Below are 24,255 nucleotides of genomic sequence, written 5' to 3' on the forward strand. Positions count from 1 at the left end.
CCTCCCCCAACCCCACCCTTTCTCTCCCTCTCTCCTCCCTCTCTCTCAGTCTCATTCACACTCTCTCACTCTCTCTAGCCCTCACCCCATATACTTATTATATATAATATTGTTTGGGCATATATAGCGGAGTGGCCGTGATTAGTTATTATTTTGTAATTAGTGAGCTGGTAAAAAGATCAAATATTTTTTCATTATTTGGATTTTCTAAACAATAGTTTTAATGGAACTCAATATTTACAATGGGTTGGGGTATATGGCACCTCTTCACCCTCTCTTTTGATGTATAAACAAACCGCCTAAATATTACACACACAATCATGGCAAACAAAAATATAGAACAAGAAATGTACTTACCCACGTTGCTTGAAGAAGAAAAAAAAAAGTATCAACAAAAGCCATGCATTTGAAAAAGGATATCCCCATTCTATGATGATCTTTGCATACTTGCGGATGAAGTTGTCCTCACTAAAGATGAAGAGGGACCTGTTGGCGGTAATTCCCATGCCTGGAAGACTGAGGTTCGCAGCCCGGCGGGACAGGTGTCTCATTGACCCGTCCCCCGAGTAGTCCCCATCCGTGTCGCGACTGTCCGCCTGAAACGTAGCCATTCTGAAACACGAAGAATAAATAAATAAATTAATTAATAATCATGTTTGGTTTCTTGGACTGAATCCTCTTCTGCTCATAAGCGTACGAGATTGGGGATGGGGGAGTTGCCTCCCTAGTGCTGGAGCAAAATCTCAAATTCGAGCAAAAATTATACAGATATTCGGGCAAAATGTGATAACCTGAAACCTTTTCACCGTTTATATCCATCATTCTACCTTCAAAATCAGTTATAATCCATGTAAAAAGCGTAGTGATTCATTGGCAACCCTATAATTATAGCTGTTTGCTGTTTGGTAGTAATGCTAATGTGAATACATTTTGTTACTCAAATTCGGGTTTTTTCGTTTAATTCGGGCAAAAGCCAGCATGTCCCCCTACAAAAGTGGGAGCCATTACACCTATGCCTTAGACTGGATCATCGTCTGATGAGGATGTGACTGAATATATTCTAATGCCAGTAATGGTCTTGGTGTTTTGACTGGGCTCGGGAAGTAGAATGTTTAACTTTTGTTAGTACTGGAGATAGAAAAACAAAAGGATGTAAAAAATACTAATTTCTATTCAAGTTATAATTACTATTTTGAGCCATGCATTTCCTAACCACAAACTGATAAGCAGAAAAAAAGTTTTAAAAAGTAAAGTTTGTTTTATTTAACGACGCCACTAGAGCACATTGATTTTCTTATCTTATCATCGGTTATTGGACGTCAAACATATGGTCATTCTGAAACTGTTTTTTAGAGGCAACCCGCTGTCGCTACATAGGCTACTCTTTTACGACAGGCAGCAAGGGATATTTTATTTGCACTTCCCACAGGCAGGATAGCACAAACCATGGCCTTTGTTGAACCAGTTATGGATCACTGGTAGGTGCAAGTGGTTTACACCTACCCACTGAGCCTTGCGGAGCACTCACTCGGAGTTTGGAGTCGGTATCTGGATTAAAAATCCCATGCCTCGACTGGGATCAAAACCCAGTACCTACCAGCTTGTAGACCGATGGCCTAACCACGACGCCACCGAGGCCGATATAAGCAGAAACAGTACCGGAATGTAGAAGGTACTAATTTTACACTAATTACAAGTAAGCATTGCTATTATAAGCCGTTTGCTCCTGAGGATGTCAGCATTTAGCTGATGAAACGTTGAGCCTATTAACTTAAGATTTTTAATTGTGGTTTTTAGACAGAGACTTTATTTTATCATATTATAAGCCGTGTATTTCCTAATCACGAACTAATAAAAAGAACTTGTGTTTGATACTCTTAGTACTGGGACGTAGAAAAACAAAAGTATCGGGATGTAGAAGGTACTGATTGCTTTACAAGTTAGAATTATTATATTATTATGACCGCTGTATTTCCTAACCAGAAACTAGTATTCTAATATTATTGTTACATTATTATTTTGTTCTTATGTCTTATTATTGTCCACAACCCTGGAGAGCAAGAGGCAACTCGTATTTTGAAAGTTGCGGCTGTTCTAAAATAAACAACAAATAAAAACCCACACAAGCAAAAAAACAAAAACAACAACAACCCATTACATCGCTTGAGCACGGGACTCCGTACACTTAAGAGACAGAATATGTTTTATTAATTTCGCAGCCGGACCCAACCTCATCTGTTTTACAAAGTTAAACGTCATAATCCTCGAAATCAATTACCTAGTTCCCAAGTTGCATATCTTTTTTCTGTTTCACACAAAATGCATTTTCATCTACTACAAACACCAGGATGACTAGAAATATATCTAATTTGATTTCTAATTTTAGCAAACACTTGTTAGTTATATATGCATGAACTATTGTGACAAACTCCTTAAACTATTTCACACAGTCTTGCAACTAAGGCCAAAGCCAGTAAGAATCTATGTGTATATTTGTTTTAGCATTTTTGTCTCTAATGACTTGACACCCATACAATTTGTACGGCGTTGCCATGACGTTAAAGATATAAAGTCCCAGACTGTTAAAACCTTGAGTGCATGTATACATTTTGTATCAATAGACAAACCGACCCCATATTTTTCAAAATGATAACAGTCAAGACAGAGTGAAAAAATGGATGATACTATAGTCCGTCCCACAGGGATCGCCTTTTTTCAAACTATAAAATTTACTACAAGTTATTTATTTCTGAGCCGACTGTTTTCTAAATTGCATTGTACTAGTTTTGGTTTTGTTATTTCCAAAACAGTTTTACTTCTTTTCTCTTTTTTTTTGTAGGCGGATAAGACGATTATAATCATATGCATAATGCAATAATGCATGGAGTTTGTATCCGTACTAAGTTTCATGCATAATGCAATAATGTATGGAGTTTGAATCCGTGCTAAGTTCTAGCACTGAGTCTTGAGTGCATATTTAATCAGCCCTGGCAACTGTGGTGGAAAAATAAACAATTGGTGTGCTTAGAATTCTAAACCGTTTATTTGTTGTTGTTTTTTTGTTTTTTGTTTTTTTAATTATACCTTTAATTACCTGTAATGCACCGTTTCTTTATCTATGCATAAAAAACCAAAACCCAACTTCAGAATATTCTATATATAGTTCATCATCTAACATATAGCTATTTTACCTATTTTAGAATAGAACATGCAATACACTTGTCCTAGAATTGGAAATCAATTTTTAAAAATGATGATGATGATGATGATGATAGTGGTGATGATGATGGCGATATAAATGACAATAGTAGTAGTAGTAGTAGTAATAATAGTAGTTGTTGTTGTTGTTGTTGTTGTTGTTATTGTTGTTGAAGTAGCAGCAGTAGTAGAAGGAGGAGGGGGTAGGAGAAGAAGAAGAAGAAGAAGAAGAAGAAGAAACAAATACATATGTGGTAATGGAAAAAAAACTACAACTTGAAACAGAATAAAGTAAAAACCAAAATGACGTGCTCTGGACCCCTTTCAACATCCATTTGGATCCACCACTGATACACACACTATTACAATTACCTTATCTTGGGCATCAGTGGATAATACCGCGGAGCTTAAAATCAGGTCTTCAAACGTATTAAATCGTACGGTTCTCTTGTATCAGAGGTGCAATGCATGCTGCATCCCATTCTTAGTGCGGGTAAGTGTTTGGCTTCAGTATCGAATGCTTATAATATTTATTCCTCTTATGGCCATATTATCATATGTACCATTCTTCACACAGCACAGCGTGTTCGATGGCGGCTTTGTTACCGCTCAACGTAAGAATATCGTTTAGTACACTAGTGGCGTTACGGTTACTATGACCAAGCTATACCATATACGTTTAATGGCTGTAACACGTGCGGCGCTATAGGATTACGTTTAATATCGTGACTTTAAAACAGGCTCTGTCTTCGTCGTCGTGACAGCAACACCTAGTCCCTCGTGACTTCCAGATTATGTCATCTCAACAGTCGCTTTCATATCGCAATATGCTCTTTAGAGGCGCGTGTGCAGGGGTGGGGGTACGGGAACGACCCCTCCTCCCCCACCCCTCCAGCCACACACACCAGCTAATTTTCTTCCCTTTTTTCAATATATTTTCCGGGGGAGCATGACTCGACCCCCTGTAAACTTCACTCACCACAACCTAGACCTCCTCCCCTGCACTCCGTACGTATTCCACATCGTAACATTCATATCGCAAAAAATATCGTCTTCGTATTGTATTATGTATTTAACATATTGCGACTTTCGTATCGCAATATCACTGTTGTGGCGTTCATATTGGAACAGATGTGATATTATGGACATGCATACATACCATCGCAGAACTTATGACCTGTCATACCGTTACCAATGCCTTAACATACCATAACAGTTTTGGCTGCCATAACAGCATAATTTACGTACTGTTTGGTCTAAGACGTGCTTAAAATATAACCCTATAACAACCATCTATGAACAACGGATTCAGATTAATTCCTTCTGTACAAAAACCCAGTCTTTATTATTGAAAAAAAAAGTAAAGTTTGTTTTATTTAACGACGCCGCTAGAGCACATTGATTTTTTATCTTATCATCGGCTATTGGACGTCAAACATATGGTCATTCTGACACTGTTTTTAGGGGAAACCCGCTGTTGCCACATAGGCTACTCTTTTTACGACAGGCAGCAAGGGATCTTTTATTTGCGCTTCCCACAGGCAGGATAGCACAAACCATGGCCTTTGTTGAACCAGTTATGGATCACTGGTCGGTGCAAGTGGTTTACACCTACACATTGAGCCTTGCGGAGCACTCACTCAGGGTTTGGAGTCGGTATCTGGATTAAAAATCCCATGCCTCGACTGGGATCCGAACCCAGTACCTACCAGCCTGTAGACCGATGGCCTGCCACGACGCCACCGAGGCCGGTCTTATTATTGAAATAACCTTCCAAAACGATTTGAGTTGCGAGGCTGATATTTTCGTTTAAAACCAGTCCAGTCAGTGCTGAATAGTCTGACTTTGGCAAATAGATATATAAATACTGATTTAAAAAAGGATCAGTGGAGGATCAGGCACCCCACCCCCCACCCCAGCCAGGCACCCCACACACACCTCCACACACGTGCGCCCTATATAAATCAATCTCTCTCTCTCTCTCTCTCTCTCTCTCTCTCTCTCTCCTCTCTCTCTCTCTCTCTCTCTCTCTCTCTCTGCATAAACGTTATAATTTAAATTCATATTTACTTTCATTGCAATCCTTTATTTAATGTCCTAGAAAGTTAGGACTGGAAGGCTTGAACCAGCCTCACGGGAACGATCAGCGTGATCGTTGAGACAGATATAGCAATGTTCCAGATGATTGTCCTTGATGCAAAGACGTACTACTTCTGGAAATGAATAATTTATAATGCCGCCTGCAATTTCCATAATGGCAACACGCAGTACTTGATAACATACTGACTGTTTATTAATGCCAATAATTTGAAAAACAATACCTCCCAAAGCAAAAAAATATCCCTAAACCTGCATTTACCTAGTCTCTTAGTTTTAAACAGATGACTTCTTAATGCAGGTCATTTTGTAGTAGATGAGTTGGTCTTGGACTATGATAGCCTGGTCTGCTTGCTAAACACACATTGTTTATAATATATTATGAAACAGGGGGTTATAAAATGACACTAAACAAAGAGTTATGTTTATCAAATAGGCTTCAGTGTGGTCAAGGTCTGCGTATAGTGTTATACAATGTCAATAACAGATGTTTTGTTCACTGAAATACCTTGTCAAATAAACTACTGCTAATTAACCGCATGTCGAAACCAGGAAACGAATATGAACGAAGGTCACGGAAACCAAATGAAGTACAATATAATCGATGATTACACTACAGTACTTCAATGTGTTGTTCTATTTATAGATATAAGAAAAATAGATATATATTTCTCTGACGCACACTTCAGCCGCTTTACTGGGCAAGCTCTCTGTACAAGACGCTCTTTATTTGGCCAATAGCAATTCGATTATTGCCATTCCCAGTTGCCGCTTGGTCCTCGTACAGCCAATATTTCAGAGGTCTGGAGCTCACGCTTCCTCGGTGTGCAGCATGTAACAGTATCGATCTGGGCAAAACATCTATGACCACAGTCTCCTGACATTGTCCGGCTTTGCGATGCGCTGGCTGATCCAAAATGCAGCGACGGATCCACGGGGAGGCTTCTACTTCTAGTGGCTTATCCTGTCTGTGGGATGGTGCATACAAAAGATCCCTTGCTACTAATCAAAAACAAATGTAGCGGGTTTCCTCTCTAAATACTATATGTCAAAAATTACCAAAAGTTTAACATCCAATAGCCGATGATTAATAAATCAATGTGCTCTAATGGTGTCGTTAAACAAAACAAACTCTTCTTTTTTTCTAGTGGGTTGATGGTTCTTCTTGTCAGCAAGGACAAGGTTCATGATGGCCACGGCTTCCCCTTTTTTGTTTTTGGCAGAAAATCTTGGTGATGCTCGTGGACACACCTGCAGACATTATTTACATATAATTTCCGATAACGTGAAGCATAACCCTCGACAAAATACCACTTTAGATCAGCCCCTGATGTGATTAATGTGATACAGCACAACGTACACTGCTACTGATTTACCAACAGCGTAGTTCTGGCATGTATTATAAACAAAAAGAAAACAAAACACACACCAGATGTCGTTCTGTTCGGCAAAAGTTACCGCTTACGCAACACGTGTTAATAAACATAATTTCGATCATATTATTATACGCCAAGAGTTATTCATTCATAAATCAAATGCGCCCCCAAGTATTCTACTATCAGGTATGCCCATTGGGGAATTGAATGAAATTAAGAGTGTATGTTTATACTGAAAATACATATATAAATGAGATAATGGAATTAGTATAATAATTTAATGATATAGCAAGCTGGGGCAAGATGCAAACGTTGAATGGAGTCTATTTTTAAAATACGTTTCTACGCAAATTTCTTCCATTTTTTTGTTGTCTTTTTTGTCATTTCTTTACAACCTTGTAGATTTAGCACGGACAACACAAACAATCGGGTTACGGGTGTACTTATTTAAAATCAATATTCAGTTGCATCATTGATTTAAAAAAAATTTAAAATGATCGGGCATACGTAGTTCATTTTTAGAACAATTATGTCAGAGTAACTGTAACCATGGCAATGGAACTCTTTATATATTTAATAAGCAATACGTTAATTTTGAATAATTGAATATAGTGATCGAGATGAATCGTTTACATGCATTTGCAACGAATGTGTCTAAAGTATACAGCATCCATGAGCTAATTAATAATATAATAATAGTTTTGAACTGGTATATATGATGAGATCGGATAATTCTGGTGGATTTCTGAAGACTGTACTTAAATTATTAAGTATACAAGTCAAGTTAAATAGGTTTAACGTGCACATTCAGTGCAAGCTGTTGTAGCGCACGCCTGTCGTGGTCGCAGGTTTTGATATTTGCCAGCTCTTCCAACAGGACAGGAATGAAGTATACATTTAATTAATAGGTAATATTTTGAATAGTGTTTTTTATATAATGATAGAGATGAAATAAGAACCTATAATTTATTAACTGTAAGCAACATGAATAATTTGCATGATTATCAACGAATAAGTTCATTTTAACCACTAACATGATGGCACAGTTACATAATTTAAAATAGTTCTTTTGACAGAAGTGCATAATTGATAAATTAAATATCGTAATATGCTATATAACTGATATTACCTCTATGTTCTAAATGTTTCGAAGCTTCGTGACTGAAATCAAACCAAGCAACATCCCATCGTTTCCTGGACAATTCGAAGGTTTCTGTTTTCTAATCGTCCTGTCAGGACACAACAATAATAATAATTCACAAATTCTCGCAGAACCCTTTCAACAATGGCCGCCGCTTATATAACCTCCATTACAGAATAATCGCAACATCTGAAAAATCGTAATCCTTTGGTTTTGGCGTCGCATGATGATGAATGAGTGTGCATTACCGTTTTAAGCACTCGCGACTCTTTACGGGAAGTCACACGACCACCGAGGTTTCTTCCATGACGGACCCGCCTCCTACTGACGACACACAGAAACAAAACAACATCCTCGCCATCCGTGAAGAGCGATGACAGGTCTATAAAAACAACCAGCTAAAGCTCGGAATGCAGTGTGAGAGACGTCCAGCTACACATCCTCTCATCCAGCTGAAGAGTTCTGTGTCATCATCATCATCATGGCGGGTATATACGCTCGTCCTCTGGCTATATGTGTCAGTGCGAGTTCAAACGAGCGGTCGGTCGGTCGGTAGAAAACACCCGTTAGCAGCTCGACTAACGGTCAGTGAAGGAGCCCCACATCGCAAGCATCACGAGAAGGCATGGGTTATTAATGACAAGCGTTCCAGTGTACGGTAACAACCCAGCTGGCGCCAGTCTACCAATCGTACACCGCTATTCCCAAATATATTATTGGTCCGGTCCCAATTTAACAAGATGACATCACACCGGGCGCGTGCTATAATATATATAGACGTTCTAGGCAAACACTGATGATTGGTAACTCAAGAACTGAGGTTCGTTTTATATCTATATCTCTATATATATCCTCTTTTTTATAATCAGCAGATATGTAGGTCATATGATGAAAGCAGTAAAGCCTTCCGATGCTGGACTGTATATATATATTATATATATACACACACATACACATACGATTAGACACAATTATGACCGTAGAGTTGTAAGCGATCGATACTGGTAGGTATTGATCTAACGAGGTTCACGATACGGACTCTGGGAGTGGAGTCCCGTTCATTTCTGTATGCCGATGTCACTTCTGGTGAATACAATTACATGTACATGACAAATACTGGCCCGAGCCATCGTAGTTTCTGCCATCTCTCTCTCTCTCTCTGCACTGTACGCTGTTTATCGATTTCCATCACTGAAGACGCTGTGAGTCGCACTTCCAGCAGAAAAATCGCACACAGTTTGGACCTATTTTAACACAATCGATAGTCTGTTAATTTAAAACGACTCGAGGGGTTCCGCACTGTGACGTGTGCGGCTTTTAAGGCATCCTGAAACAATCCCAAAGAACTGATAAATCGGAGCTATAAAAAATCCCAACAAAAACCCCCAACACGAGACGTCGTTAAAGTGTATTATTTAAATGTATGTCACGCCATTTCAAGTTAAACGGACGGGATGTAACTCGGTGGTAGAGCTCTAGCATTGGGCTACGACAGGTCCTGGGATCGACCATCATTGCTGGACTCGATGGCTTTGTTTGTTCCAGTCCAAATTCCCCATCCTGAGGTGCTTACGTCGTAGAATCGAACCACACCAGTGGATCCATTCTCTGATTGTTTTACCCCCGTTGCAATCAGTGCCCCACGACTTATATATCAAAGGCTATGGTATGTGCTGTCTTGTCTGTGGGAAAGTACATATAGAGTCCCTTGCTCCTAGTGGAAACATGTAGAGGGTTTCTACTAAGACTTCGCATCATCAGCAATGACCAAATGTTTGACATTCAGTAGCCGATGATTAATACATTAATGTGTTCTAGTGGTGTCGTTAAACAAGAGAACATTTAACTTTTTAACTGTTCCATGCTCAACCACTGGCCTTGCAGGAGATCTGATGTGGGATGGACGTGTGTTGGGGCCCATTTTGTAATAACTACCCAGTTTGTAATAAGTACCCATTTTGTAATGAAAAAGACCCATTTTGTAATAAGTACCCATTTTGTATTTAAAAAGGCCCATTTTGTAATAAAACTAGGTGCCCATTTTGTAATAAAACTGGACCCATTTTGTAATAAAAATAGGTACCCATTTTGTAATAAAATGGGATCCATTTTGTAATAAATAAATCGGTTGTGATTTAAAGCCTTCTTTTGTTTTATACAACATTTAGTAATGGCTGAAATAACTCGCAATATCACGAATACGTATTTTAATTGAATTAAATAGTTAACGAGTAATTATTACGATATACCTTCATCTACTTGCACATGCGTCTTACATTAAAACCACGAAAATACCAACTCGCAATAATTCGCAATTACAAAGTTAAAAGAAAGTTGTGAGTATTTGTTTGTAGTTACGATTGTTGCAGTGTTGCAGCCGTATATGGACAGACTTCAACATTTTTGTTCCAATTATTGCATTTCTAGGAAGGTAGAAGAAAGTGGTAAACGAATGAATGAGTCCAATTTGTATATCTCCACCAACTAGTCCGTTGGTTAAACCAAAATGTGCTGATTACATCTGTTTTATAGTTTTATTTCCACCAGGTCCTGGTTCCATCCTTGCAGAGGATCGGATCCCCATGACAACGCAGTCCTCCATTAATGTCAGAAAATTAGATTTGTCTTGTACTTGCATGTACCGAACAATACTTGCGATCCCGTTTTACTTATCAACGAGAACATAACCTAAATAATATGCTCCTGGAGTAGAGAAGAAGCCTGTCCCCCCCCCCCCCCCCCACCTCCACCCCATCCACACCCAGGTTCCCTGGTTTCTAACTGCCTGTTCAGAATCAACCCTTCACAATTGTTTTGAAGGAAACTTCGTAAACAAATTATGCTTTCTTTATCCTTTCAGTTAGGCTAATTATATCCAAACCTTTAATATGCTAGAACAAATAATTTAGAAAGATAACTGGGTTTTGTTTTTTCGTTTTGTTGTCATAAAGATCCCATCCTAACTCAGGCTAACAAGAGGTGAAAATATAACCTACAAGGGTATATCTTTAAAAACATATAACCTGGGTTTGGAGTGTGGATGTGGTGGCGGCAGTCAATTCCCTTTTATTTAATGCATTTTGGATTGGAATTTTATTTAGATTTTACATCCTGAAAATATTACAGAATTGGCGAAATACATCAAAGGTACAAGAAAAATGTTTTATTTAACGACGCACTAAACTCGTTTGATTACTGTTATATGTGGTTAGACACATGGTTACGGGCCACAAAGATAATGAGAGAAGAAACCCGCTTCCGCCTCTTCATGGGCTAATCGTACTGAAAAAAGCAGCAAGGGATATTTTATATGCACTTTCCTATTTATAAACAGAAAAATACATGCCACGGCCTTTGGTATACCAATCGTGCGGCACTGGTTGGAACGGAACAAAACTAATGGTAGTCAGGTCCGCCGAGAAGGTTCGATATCACCCCAGTATATCAAAAGGGGTATTCCATGTCTGTCTATACGTTCACGCATACTAGTAATGGGTACCTATTTTTATTACAAAATGGGCACCTATTTTTATTACAAAATGGGCCTTTTATTATTACAAAATGGGTACTTATTACAAAATGGGTCTTTTTTATTACAAAATGGGTAGTTTATTACAAAATGGGGTACTTATTACAGAATGGGTAGTTTATTACAAAATGGGCCCCAACAGACGTGCCTGAACCTTGATATGATGTAGGCACGTAAGAGTTGCTGAATACAGGGTAGGTGTAGCATATGTGGCTGCTGCAAACAATGTTTATATCTCACCTTGAACCAAAAGTGTCGAAATAACCATATGCTGGATACCACTAGCCGTAGTTTAAAATATACATTAGTGTCATACTCCTTTTTCATATTTGTTTTTAAGCTTTAACGACAACATTTTTTTATTTAACGACGTTACTGCATATTGAGTCAAATCGTCGTTTACTGCAAGTCAAACATTTGGTAATTCTGACATAATCTTAGAGAGGGAAACCCGATTCATTCTTTTTATTTTTCATTAGCAACAAAGGATCTTTTATATGCACCATCCTACAGTCAGGATAGCACAAACTACCGCTTTTGATACACCAGTCGTGATGCATTGACTGGAACGAGAAATAGCACTATGGATCCACCTACGGGGATCGATCCCAGACCGACCGATCATCAGGCGAGCACTTTACTAGTGGGCTCCGAATAACAGCATTTAGTGACAGACCGAGTTTGGGATCGTCACTGCAGATACGTGTCTGAACCGAGTTGCGTGATGTGCACATTTGCGTATTCATATTCAGTGACAATCTAAACCGCTCTCCTGGGCACGTGACGAATTCGAATGAGATTGGGACGTCCTGCTCGGGTTTCAAAAGGCAGAATGAAAGATGTGTGCTAATTGTATCGTTCAAGGGACATTCCTGAGTTTGCTGCAATTTTTAAGATGTTATCGACAAACAGAGACTTTTTAACGATTGTAATTACATATTAAATATATTTTTCTGCATAAAATATTACTGGGTGTATATTAAACGTGTTTCTGGTAGTTCTAATATGTGTATTAGCTTAAATTTCATTTTATTTCCTAAAAAATATTTTTGAAGACAAAATCCAGTTTGGGCTTCTTACAAATATTAAGACAACCAGAAACACATTGAATATACACACTGATATTCTAAACAATAAAATATATTTATCATGTAAGTTTAATCGTAGAAATGTTTTATTAGTCGGAAACATTTTACAATGCAGCAAACTCAGGAATGTCCCTTTAAAGGAACTATCCTGGGTCATTGTAAGATGTTACCGACTAAGACGCCAATTTTGGCGACTAAAATATAAATTTTATTGTTTAGAATATCAGTGTCTGTATATACAGTGTGTTTGCGGTCGTGTGCTAATGGTTGTAGAAGTCATTTTTTATTTTACTTCATAAAATTGTTTAACGACACCACTAGAACACATTGATTTATTTATCATCTATTGGATGTCAAACATTTGGTAATTCTGACATAGTCTTTGAGAGGAAATTTTACAATTTGTAGCAAGGGATCTTTTATACGCACTATCCCACAGGCAGAATAGCACATACCACGGCTTTAGATATACCAGTCGTAGTGCACTGGCTGGAATGAAAAATAGGCTAATAAGCCCACCGACGGGGATCGATCCTAGACCGACCGCGCATCAGCAGAACGCTTTACCATTGGGCTACGCCTCGCCCCTCGACTCCAGTTTGAATGAAAACAAGTTATATTTAATGAGGAGATGTAAGTTGAAGTTAAAGTTTGATTCATTGACACCACTAGAGCACATTGATTTACATCTTCATAAATCAAGGCTAATATTCGTTCCTCGTATTCAACCTTGATACATGTAGTCAAGATTACTGATATCCACTACTAGCGCCCTCTATTGGAAGAAACTTTGTAACACCGATTATGTCCCTTACACGATGACATCGCTGACCAATCACAGCATCAGTAACATGTGACAATCTTGAAAGCAATATCAAAAATTAACCGCCGAAACCTTTTTTTTAACATATCGTGACAAACACGACACGTTCCCACGGACGCTGACGCTGCCATCTTTGTTTACAATAACAAGGGAATCTATAAGGAGCGTTGCGATTCGTTGCAATCAGATCTCATCGCATCCAATGCAATTTAAGCATTTTGTGGCACGATTTCTTGACGACATGTATCAAGGCTGAATACGAGGAACGAATATTAACCTTGATTTATGAAGATGACTGATTTATTAATCATCGTCTATTGGACGTTAAACATTTAGTAATTTTGACTGAGTCTTAAGAAGAAAGCCACTAATTTTTTTAGCACTTTCTTCTTACAGGCAGGACATCACAAACCATGTAAACCATCAGCCTATGTTTTAAACAAGAAAATGTTTTCTACCGCTTAAGATGAGGGAAAACACAAACCAACTAACCGTAGCATGAGACACAAGATAGATGAGGAGTTTGCCAAGAACATTTAATTGGGTTTCAGCCGTTATATTATTATTATTGGGTACAGGCAGAAATATTTAAAGAAATGTTATATTTAACGAAGCACTCAACACATTTTATTTACGGTTATATGGCGTCAGATATATGGTTAAAGAACACAGATATTGAGAGAGGAAACCCGCTGTCGCCACTTCATGGGCTACTGTTTTCGATTAGCAGCATGGGATCTTTTATATGCACCATCCAACAGACAAGGCAGTACATACCACGGCCTTTGATATACCAGTCGTGGTGCACTGGCTGGAACGAGAGATAGCCCAATGGAACCCACCGACGGGGATCGATCCCACACCGACCGCGCATCGAGCGAGCGCTTTACCACTGGGCTACGTCTCGCCCCGAAATATTTAATTAGACTAGAGGAGAACCGCTACATTTATCACTTGTCACAGAATGGGTTCACTGAGGCATTGCAGTCTTATGTAAAAGTGTACGTATCTCACACTCAAGACACACAAAATAGCCGTAGTTTCAAATGTGCTAACATATTGTTAAATATAACTTCTTTTTTCTTTCCTAAAACAAACAAACAAAAACTAAACACAGCAACAAAAACACAAAACAAACAAATTTAAAAAATCAAGTTTGCAAAAACAAATATCCACCCCACCCCCACTCCCCCAAAACAACCAATAACCCCCAAAACAAAGAATAACAACCCAAAGTACAAAAAAAACAAAACAAGAAACCCCATATACAAACCCCCAGAAAAAACAATAACAACAACAAAAAAAAGAGTAAAAAACCCCAGGAAATAGCTGAAATTTTTGAAAAAAAGCCGAAAAAACCTACAAAAACAATGAATTTTTTTGTTTTAAACTTGAACAGGAACAAACCAAAAAAACAACAAAAAATCCCAAACAAGCAAAAAAGAAAAAAAATAGAAGAAAAAGAAAAAAAAGAGAAAAAATCGAAAAAACAAACGAGAACAAAAGCAACAAAACCATCTGCTTGTTTAACAAACTGATAATATTATGTTTCCGCTGTTATCAGTCGCCGTTTCACAGTGTGATATTTATGCATTATTTGCACACACGTATATTAGCGAGAAGTGCGACTTTTACACGGACATCACGGCCAGGGCTTCGATTCATTTCTATTTACCTTTGTTTGACACCAAATAGCCGATGTATTTTTTATTCATTCATTCATTCATTCATTCATTCATGGCTAGGGTTATAATGTTACTGGGTACTATGATGCAGTGGTTAGAACACCGGACACGAGAGAGAGAGAGAGAGAGAGAGAGAGAGAGAGAGAGAGAGAGAGAGAGAGAGAGAGAGAGAGGGGGTGGGTGGAGGGAGGGGAGAGAGAGAGAGAGAGGGGGTGGAGGGAGGGGGAGGAGGTATAGCGAGAGAGAGAGGGAGGTAGAGAGGGAGATAGAGAGAGAGAGAGGGGGGAGGGAGGTAGAGAGAGAGGGGGAGGGAGGTAGAGAGAGAGACAGACATAGATAGAGAGATACAGATAGAGACAGAGAGGCAGAGATAGAGACAACAAGGGCGAGTGATAGAGAGAGAGAGAGAGAGAGAGAGAGAGAGAGAGAGAGAGAGAGAGAGAGAGAGAGAGAGAGAGAGAGAGAGAACCTCGCTGTCACCATATAGGCTACTCATTTCAAAAGCACGGACAGGACAGTACATACCATGATCATTGATAAACCAGTGGTTTGGGTTATTTTGACACAGTTTAGAGACAAAATCTGCCGCCACCACATAAGCTACTCCAACCGAATAGCAGCAAGGAAGGAATTTTTGTTTGCTATTTGATCAAAACTACCACGGCCTTGACATCCCCAACACACAGACAAACAAAAGCAAAAACAAACAACCAATAACCTAAAAAAAATATTTTAAATCCCGACTGTTCCTTCGAGAGGAATTGATCCTGCAGCCAGCTGGACTTTAGGTGAACTTTCAACCACTGATCTACATCTCGGAACGTAACCAACCATAAACCTCTATCCTAGACTGTCAACCCAGACAGTGGTAATTCGAGACGTTAGGAGTTAGACCACAGTGTATATAATTATCACTGCAGTCGGTGTGCGCAATAAGCATCATCAAATGCAAAGATTTCGTGGAACAGGAGATGGGGGCTGACAGTTGCTGACTGGAATATTGGTATCAAATTCGAATGACGAACAGCAGGGACAGTGTTGATTAGGTTTAGTCCGCCGCTAAATGGGTGTGGGTGTCGAGTTGATCATCACATACACAGACACACACACACACACAACCACACATGCATGCACGCACACGCATACATAAAGCCATACACACGCACACACACATGCTGCGTTCACTCTTTCACTTTAAACTAATTTAACTAAACTGATATAACTAAACCTGTTTAAAATGTAAGTGTAAACCCGATGTTTTCACTATACCGGTATAATTAAACCGGTAAAGCTAAATCAGTTCGGTTTGTGGTTAAGTTAAACTGGTATAACTAAAACAGATTAAACTGTTTTATATATAGTTAAAGCAGTATAAGGCGGAAGTGACAGTGCCGTCACAACCAGAATAAGTAGTAAGCGCGTTAGCGACGACACAACACTCATAGTCCATCGATGTGTTGATGGCTTGTGCAAGTACGAATATAATAACTGCACTCCACTCATAGTCCATCGATGTGTTGATGGCTTGTGCAAGTACGAATATAATAACTACACTCCACTCATAGTCCATCGATGTGTTGATGGCTTGTGCAAGTACGAATATAATAACTACACTCCACTCATAGTTCATCGTAGTGTTGATGGCTTGTGCAAGTACGAATATAATAACTGCACTCCACTCATATTCCATCGATGTGTTGATGGCTTGTGCAAGTACGAATATAATAACTACACTCCACTCATAGTCCATCGTTGTGTTGATGGCTTGTGCAAGTACGAATATAATAACTACACTCCACTCATAGTTCATCGTAGTGTTGATGGCTTGTGCAAGTGCGAATATAATAACTACACTCCACTCATAGTCCATCGATGTGTTGATGGCTTGTGCAAGTGCGAATATAATAACTACACTCCACTCATAGTCCATCGATGTGTTGATGGCTTGTGCAAGTACGAATATAATAACTACACTCCACTCATAGTTCATCGTTGTGTTGATGGCTTGTGCAAGTGCGAATATAATAACTGCACTCCACTCATAGTCCATCGATGTGTTGATGGCTTGTGCAAGTGCGAATATAATAACTGCACTTCACTCATAGTCCATCGTTGTGTTGATGGCTTGTGCAAGTACGAATATAATAACTACACTTCACTCATAGTCCATCGATGTGTTGATGGCTTGTGCAAGTACGAATATAATAACTACACTTCACTCATAGTCCATCGTTGTGTTGATGGCTTGTGCAAGTGCGAATATAATAACTACACTTCACTCATAGTCCATCGTTGTGTTGATGGCTTGTGCAAGTGCGAATATAATGGCTACACTTCACTCATAGTCCATCATTGTGTTGATGGCTTGTGCAAGTGCGAATATAATGGCTACACTTCACTCATAGTCCATCGGTGTGTTGATGGCTTGTGCAAGTGCGAATATAATAACTACACTTTCACCTTATTGAACAAGGAAGATATTACGGCATAGAAAGATCAGAAAGAAAATATAAATTGTGCAATAAGGACAACATATAAGATGAATATCACTTTATTTGGATATGTACATTGTATATAGATCTACAATCTCGTTATATTAAAGGGAATTCCTGAGTTTGCTGCATTGTAAAATGTTTTCGACTAATAAAATACTTCCACGATTAAACTTACATATTAAATATATTTTCTTGTTTAGAATATTAGTGTCTGTGTATTCAATGTGTTTCTGGTCGTCTTAATATTTGTAAGAAACCCAAACTGGATTTTGTCTTCAAATAATTTCGTATGTACGGAAAAAAAATATTTTAGGAAATAAAATGAAATTTACGCTACTACAAATATTAGAACGATCAGAAACACATTTAATATACATCCACTAATATGTTATGCAGGAAAATATATTTGATATGTAATTACAATCGTTAAAAAGTCTCTGTTAGTCGATAACATCTTAAAACGAGTTAGCCCCACTAGCCCTGATTCCACTAGCCCTGGTTCCATTAGCCCCAGATTGTCAGTCATATTGGCTGTTACTGCCACCGGTTGTCATCCCGATTATAAACAAACTAAATCAACTAACTGACAACTAACCCCTCAGATACTACAATAAACACATTGCATTTCAAATTCTTAGTCTCGCTACATCTCCATTTCATGCCCGCCTTTACTTGTGCGTTCTTATGGAAGACATAGTCATCCAAAATTGCTACTTTATTGCCTCTGGCGCCCTCACAAAAGTTACCTCCGCCATAACGCACAGCGAGCATTTATCTGTATAGTCTCATTTGCAACATTCATAAATAGAGGTCCCTACTAATTATATATTGACAGTAATAGTGATATTAAAACAACACATGTTTATCGATAAAGGAATTATACGAAGAGGATTAAGTAAGTACTCCACGTTTTCAATTGAGGCATTAAAAGGGTATATCATCTATTGTGTCTACCTAATCAGAAAAACAAGACATTTATTAATAGTTTATATGTACAGGGGAGTAGTCTAAATAAATGGAACATCCATGGCAGCCATTAATTGGTAATTTTTCAGGGCTAGTGGTACCAGGGCTAGTGAAATCAGGGATAGTGGGATGATTCCCTTAAAACTGCAGCAAACTCAGGAATGTCCCTTTAAGAAATATTATCAGTTTAAACTATCGGCGTATAAAATTGTAAAATTATTATTTGTTCAAAAGACAAAAGAACTGTAATTTTGGTAAATATCTCAAACAGGCAACATATTTACGTTCTCAACTCATCTGAATATCTATCCTCCAAATACACGATATCTCGTGTATATATTTCTGTTTAGGTATCATTGTGTATTGTATGCCTATGAGCCGCAAGGTTTAAAACAAACAAACTATACTACACTATACCGGTATAGCTGTTACATGTGTGAACGCTCGTCGTTTCCAACCAAAGGTGTTTCAGTATAGTTAAACCTGTTTAACTTGTGTGAGTGTGAACACAGTTATTTTCACACACACACACACACACACACACACACACACACACACACACACACACACACACACACACTGTCACACACAGTCACACACACACACAGTCACACATACGCACGCACATACGCACGCACGCACACACACAATCTCTACACACATTAAATTTTTATTGTCACACACACATCACACCATACGCACGCACATACGCTACGCACGCACACACACAATATACTCTATTACCGAAAGGGACAGAGCATTAAATTTAAACGACCAGAAAACACATTGAATATACAGACACTGATATTCTAAACAAGAAAATATATTTAATATGTAAGTTTAATCGTAGAAATATTTTATAAGTCGGAAACATCTTACAATGCAGGAAAGTCAGGAATGTCCCTTTAATGTTTATATGTATATAAACCCAACCCCACCACTGCTAGTAGCTGCAAGCGGAGACAAATAAAGACATTCACGAAAGATCAATACTCTTGCCAATATTGGAATTCTATATGTTAACCGGGACTCTATTCCAATGGAAAATCGAAGCAGTGTGGACGACGGTCTAGATAGAGTAGTGGATAAAAATAAAAAAGGACCTTCTTTCACCAATCGGCGTCTTGCAGGAATTCTAATTATTGGACACCGCTCCTAAACCTGCACGGTTAAGGCGATTACGTAAGCCGCGAAATATTCGCGGTTTGATAATAAGCGCTTTTGGAATACCAACAATAAATCAATTACCTTCCTGTCGCCTCCAGTCGGAAATGCTAATTACTTATTTACTAATTGTAATAATAGGTCCACGCACAACAGGGATGCTGCCATTTTGTGCCACTATAATGCAACTCTACCTAACATCCATTTGATTATGAATCGGCAGCTCAACTAGAACAAGAGGCCCTTGATAGGAAAGATGCTTCTAGTTTTGCATATCATATTAGCTAACCCCCCCCCCCCCCCACCAGATTGCAAAGTAGAAGTTAAGAACAGTTTTGGCGATGAAAGGCGCATGTTTTATATACACAACCCATATAATATATACAACCATAGACGTATTTATTCTAGTATGCATAGGTCGTGAGTTTAACGTCAGAGACAGCCAGAACTTCACAAATCGATTCAGTGGGTTCGAATCTCGTGAATATACATTTTCGACCGAATTTTCAAAGCCTGGTTTTTTTTCTTAAACGTAGGTTGTTGCATTGTAAATATATATAGTTAGGCCTACACGCATGTAACACAGGACAAACGAGGTTTAATAAACTGGGCTCAGTGATTCGTGAATGCATGTCATCACGGCTGTATTTATTCCAAGTAGCTCGAGTCACCTCTAGCCCTCCTCTTATTGATATGTTGTGGTACACTAAAACATATCAATAAGGGGAGGGCTAGACGGTTCTGAAAAAATGCTTTGAAAGTTAAAGTTTTGTTTAACGACACCACTAGAGCACATTAATTAATTAAACATAGGCTGTTGGATGTGAAACATTGGGTGGTTTTGACATAGTCTTAGGGAGTAAACCGGCAGCATTTTTCCATTAGTAGCAAGCTTAAGACATCTTTTATAAGCACTATCCCACATACAGGATATCACGGTCTTTGATATACCAGTTGTGGTGCACTGGCTGGTGCGAGAAATAGTCCAATGGGCCCACCGACGGGGATCGATCCTTAACCGACGGCACATCAGGCGAGCGTTTTACCACTGGGGTACAAGGCAACGTTACTGACAAGGCAGCGTAACAAACAACAAGGCAGCGTAACTGACCAAAATGCCTTGGTTTTCGTTTTATACTTATTTTCGTTCTTATATCCAATAAATGTTCAAGCACGCTGTCGTGGACGCACACACCTCAGCTATTTGTCCAGGCCAGTGGGGGTAATGGTTAGTTTCTTAGTGGTTATTGAAAGAGAAGTCGGTGTAGTGACCTTACACCTACCCAACGAGTCGTTAAACTTCCTCTGGGTGGGAGCCAGTAGCGGGATACGAACCCCGTACCTACTAGCCTTAAGTCACGTGGCTTAACCACGACACCATCGAGGCCGGTATACGTTGCGTGTGTGGGCAATTTTTGCCATGCTTCCATCAGAGAACTGTTCAAGCACGTCTGTCAAGAGCATTAATTAATTCAACTTATTTTTGTGCTTATATCCAATTAAGGTTCAAGCAGGCTGTCCTGGGCACACACCTCAGCTATCTGGGCTGTCTGTCCAGGATAGTGGGTTACTTGTTAGTTAGTTAGTGAGAGAGAAGAGGGTGTAGTGGCCTTACACCTACCCATTCAGCCCTTAAGAACTCGCTCTGGGTTGGAGCCGGTACCGGGCTGCGAACCCTGTACCTACCAGCCTGTAGTCCGATGGCTTAACCACTGCTCCTCCGAGGCCGGTGTCAACAGCAGTTCTGTCCAAGACAGGGAATGCGTTGAGTGACGGAATTCAACCTTTTAAAGAGTCGTCATCAAGAGTGTTCGGTTTGGACAAGCTTTCGTCATTAGCCGTCTGGTCCTGTGAGACGTGCAGCTGTCAGTGCTATAGGTCATCGCGTGACGGCTGACAAGACACAGCCAGGGACCACTGCGCCTTCAGGGTATGGGGCACTGGTCACTTAAACAGATACCTCTTAGCTCGGACGCGCGGGTTCAAGTTCGTTAAATCCCTCGTGTTAATCAGAAAGAAAGAAAGAAAGAAAGAAAGAAAGAAAGAAAAAAAAAATATTTTTTAAAAATAAATTGATGTCCTAGAAGTTTTTTAATAATACTTTTATGCGTTAAAACAATTACCCAATTCAGCTTTTTTTTTTTTTTTTTTTTACAAGACATGCCTGTATATGTTGCTACTACAATATAGTATCTATACTTTGTATGGTTGTGATTTAGGGCCCCACACCCTAATACTACGTATATTTCTTCTGGGACAATTAAGACTGTTAAAAATGATCTATTTACGACGCACTCAACACATTTTAAAAATGGTTATATGGCGTGGAACATAATATTAAGGTGCACACATATACTTAGAGTGTTTTTCAGCTGCCGCCACTTGAAACGTTTCGATTAGCAGCAATGAATCTGTTATATGCATCACCCCACAAACAGGATAATACATACCACGGACTTAGTTACATCAGTTGCGGAACATTGGCTGTAACGAGAAAGAGCCCAATGGGCCCACCGATGGAGATCGACCTTATACCGACCGGGCATCAGGCGAGCGCTTTACCACTCGTACACGGGAGTACATCCCGCCGTGTGAATCGGATGACATAATATTACAGCTTCTATGGGTCTGTTCGTGTCCATCCTGGACTACCTCTCGGGCAGAGATTGACAAAAACTGACCTAATAAATCCATAGTGAAACCACAGAACATTTGGAAATTGCCAGGCTAAGCAATCTGCAAGACGAAAATTCAGAACAAGGACGGTGAATATTAATTACCGACCAGACGAAGCAACAACTGACATTTGCCAGGCCGTAGCTAGCTGCGGGGGGAGGGGGCAAAATCCGGAAAAAATATAGAAACTTAAGGAAAATTCTCTTCTTAACCATTTAAGGAGTTTTAGACTATTATCTACTCAGTTGCACCCCCCCCCCCCCCAAAAAAAAAAAAAAAAAAAAAAAAACCCGTAAAAACCCATCCTAGCTACGGCCCTGATTTGGTATTGAAACCAATTCACTGGATTTGGCTAACATCGACAACGACGTCGACAACAACAACAACAACAAATATATTATGTTTCCAGTATATTGTAAATGTATTCACCACAGGCAGATATACAAAAAACAACAGAAAGAAAGGAAGAAAGAAATGTTTTATTTAACGACGCACTCAACACATTTTATTTACGGTTATATGGCGTCAGACATATGGTTAAGGACCACACAGATTTTGAAAGGAAACCCGCTGTCGCCACTACATGGGCTACTCTTTCCGATTAGCAGCAAGGGATCTTTTATTTGCGCTTCCCACAGGCAGGATAGCACTAACCATGGCCTTTGTTGAACCAGTTATGGATCACTGGTCGGTGCAAGTGGTTTACACCTACCCATTGAGCCTTGCGGAGCATTCACTCAGGGTTTGGAGTCGGTATCTAGATTAAAAATCCCATGCCTCGACTGGGATCCGAACCCATTACCTACCAGCCTGTAGACCGATGGCCTAACCATGACGCCACCGAGGCCGGTAGAAACAAGAGAAAGTCCATCATCAGGTCCAAGCCTTGATCTTTGCACGGAGATGTGAAGCGCCACAGATCTCTGCATAAAACCACATTTCAAAGGCAACACTGGTTGTGTAATACTAGTCGTTGATTTGTGGCGCTACAAGAAGGATGCATTGTCCAATAAAGGATCTTCTCGGGAGTGGCTGTCCTCCCATAGAGGAGACACTACAGAGAGATTCATGGAATCAATCATGATTTTGTCAAATTCCTATTTTGCACTGTGCAGCGATATGGTCGTGATCGCTGATAACGGTCTTGTCGTTCATATTTCTTTTATTAAGACGAAATATATTCCTTGTTTTACATCATTTAGTATCTACACAGAAATAGTTTTCATTTAGAGATATCTTAGATCTTGCTATTAAGTAACACCACAATATCCTGTAATACTAGTTATGTTAACAACGTTACAATATCATTTGATCCAAGAAAGCGTTTTAAAACATTTCCTGTTTGATGTTAAGATATAACCTCGGGTCCAGTATGGCGAATCGCTAAAACGATGGCTCGAGCAATACCTTATGTTGATATCATTAATACCTTTTCCTTTTTTTTTGTGAAAATAATTAGCTTGATAATTACGTGCTATGTCCACCTTTGTATACAAAATATTTGACTATGAAACTTTGAAACTTTATTTCGGTACACTCAAGCCGTCAAACGACAGCATATAAGGAATTATTGTACAGTGGGTATTTACAGTGACAAGATAACAACAGGAGTTCTTCGTAGAATATATACAAACATAATTCAAAATAGCTGTATATACATTTTAAAATGAAGACACATGGTGACCATTATTATCATCAAAATCATCATCATCATCACCATCTATCACTATCATCATCATCATCATCATAATCATTATTACTATTATTATTTTCATAGTTTCAACATTAATTTAGTGGATCATATAAAACATTTGTTAAAACATTTGTTAAAACATAACATCACTGACTCGGTATTCTAGAAAACAAAAAACATTTCGAAAACCATGACGATACTGCCATTTTTATTTGAATTTTAAAATAGCCACTGTTGTAATGCTAATAGTAATGTATGTCATTTCGACTATAGCATTATGTCGTACGTAAATCGTCCGTTTACGAAGCCTGGTCTTGCTGAAAT

At 39.0% G+C, this 24,255-nt stretch overlaps 1 protein-coding gene across 1 annotated transcript in view; it reads right to left on the minus strand.

Annotated features, from left to right (window-relative positions):
- Positions 1-353: 353 nt before the first annotated feature.
- Positions 354-24,255, minus strand: part of LOC121383490 (voltage-dependent calcium channel type A subunit alpha-1-like) — a 176,526-nt gene continuing 152,624 nt past the window's right edge. Inside the window, exon 3 of the mRNA XM_041513563.1 lies at positions 354-612. Coding sequence (XP_041369497.1) covers positions 354-612 — 259 coding nt within the window. The remainder of the gene's footprint in view (positions 613-24,255) is intronic.

The sequence above is a fragment of the Gigantopelta aegis genome, chromosome 10 (genome assembly GCF_016097555.1).
Source record: "Gigantopelta aegis isolate Gae_Host chromosome 10, Gae_host_genome, whole genome shotgun sequence".
Classification (NCBI taxonomy): Eukaryota; Metazoa; Mollusca; class Gastropoda; order Neomphalida; family Peltospiridae; genus Gigantopelta; species Gigantopelta aegis.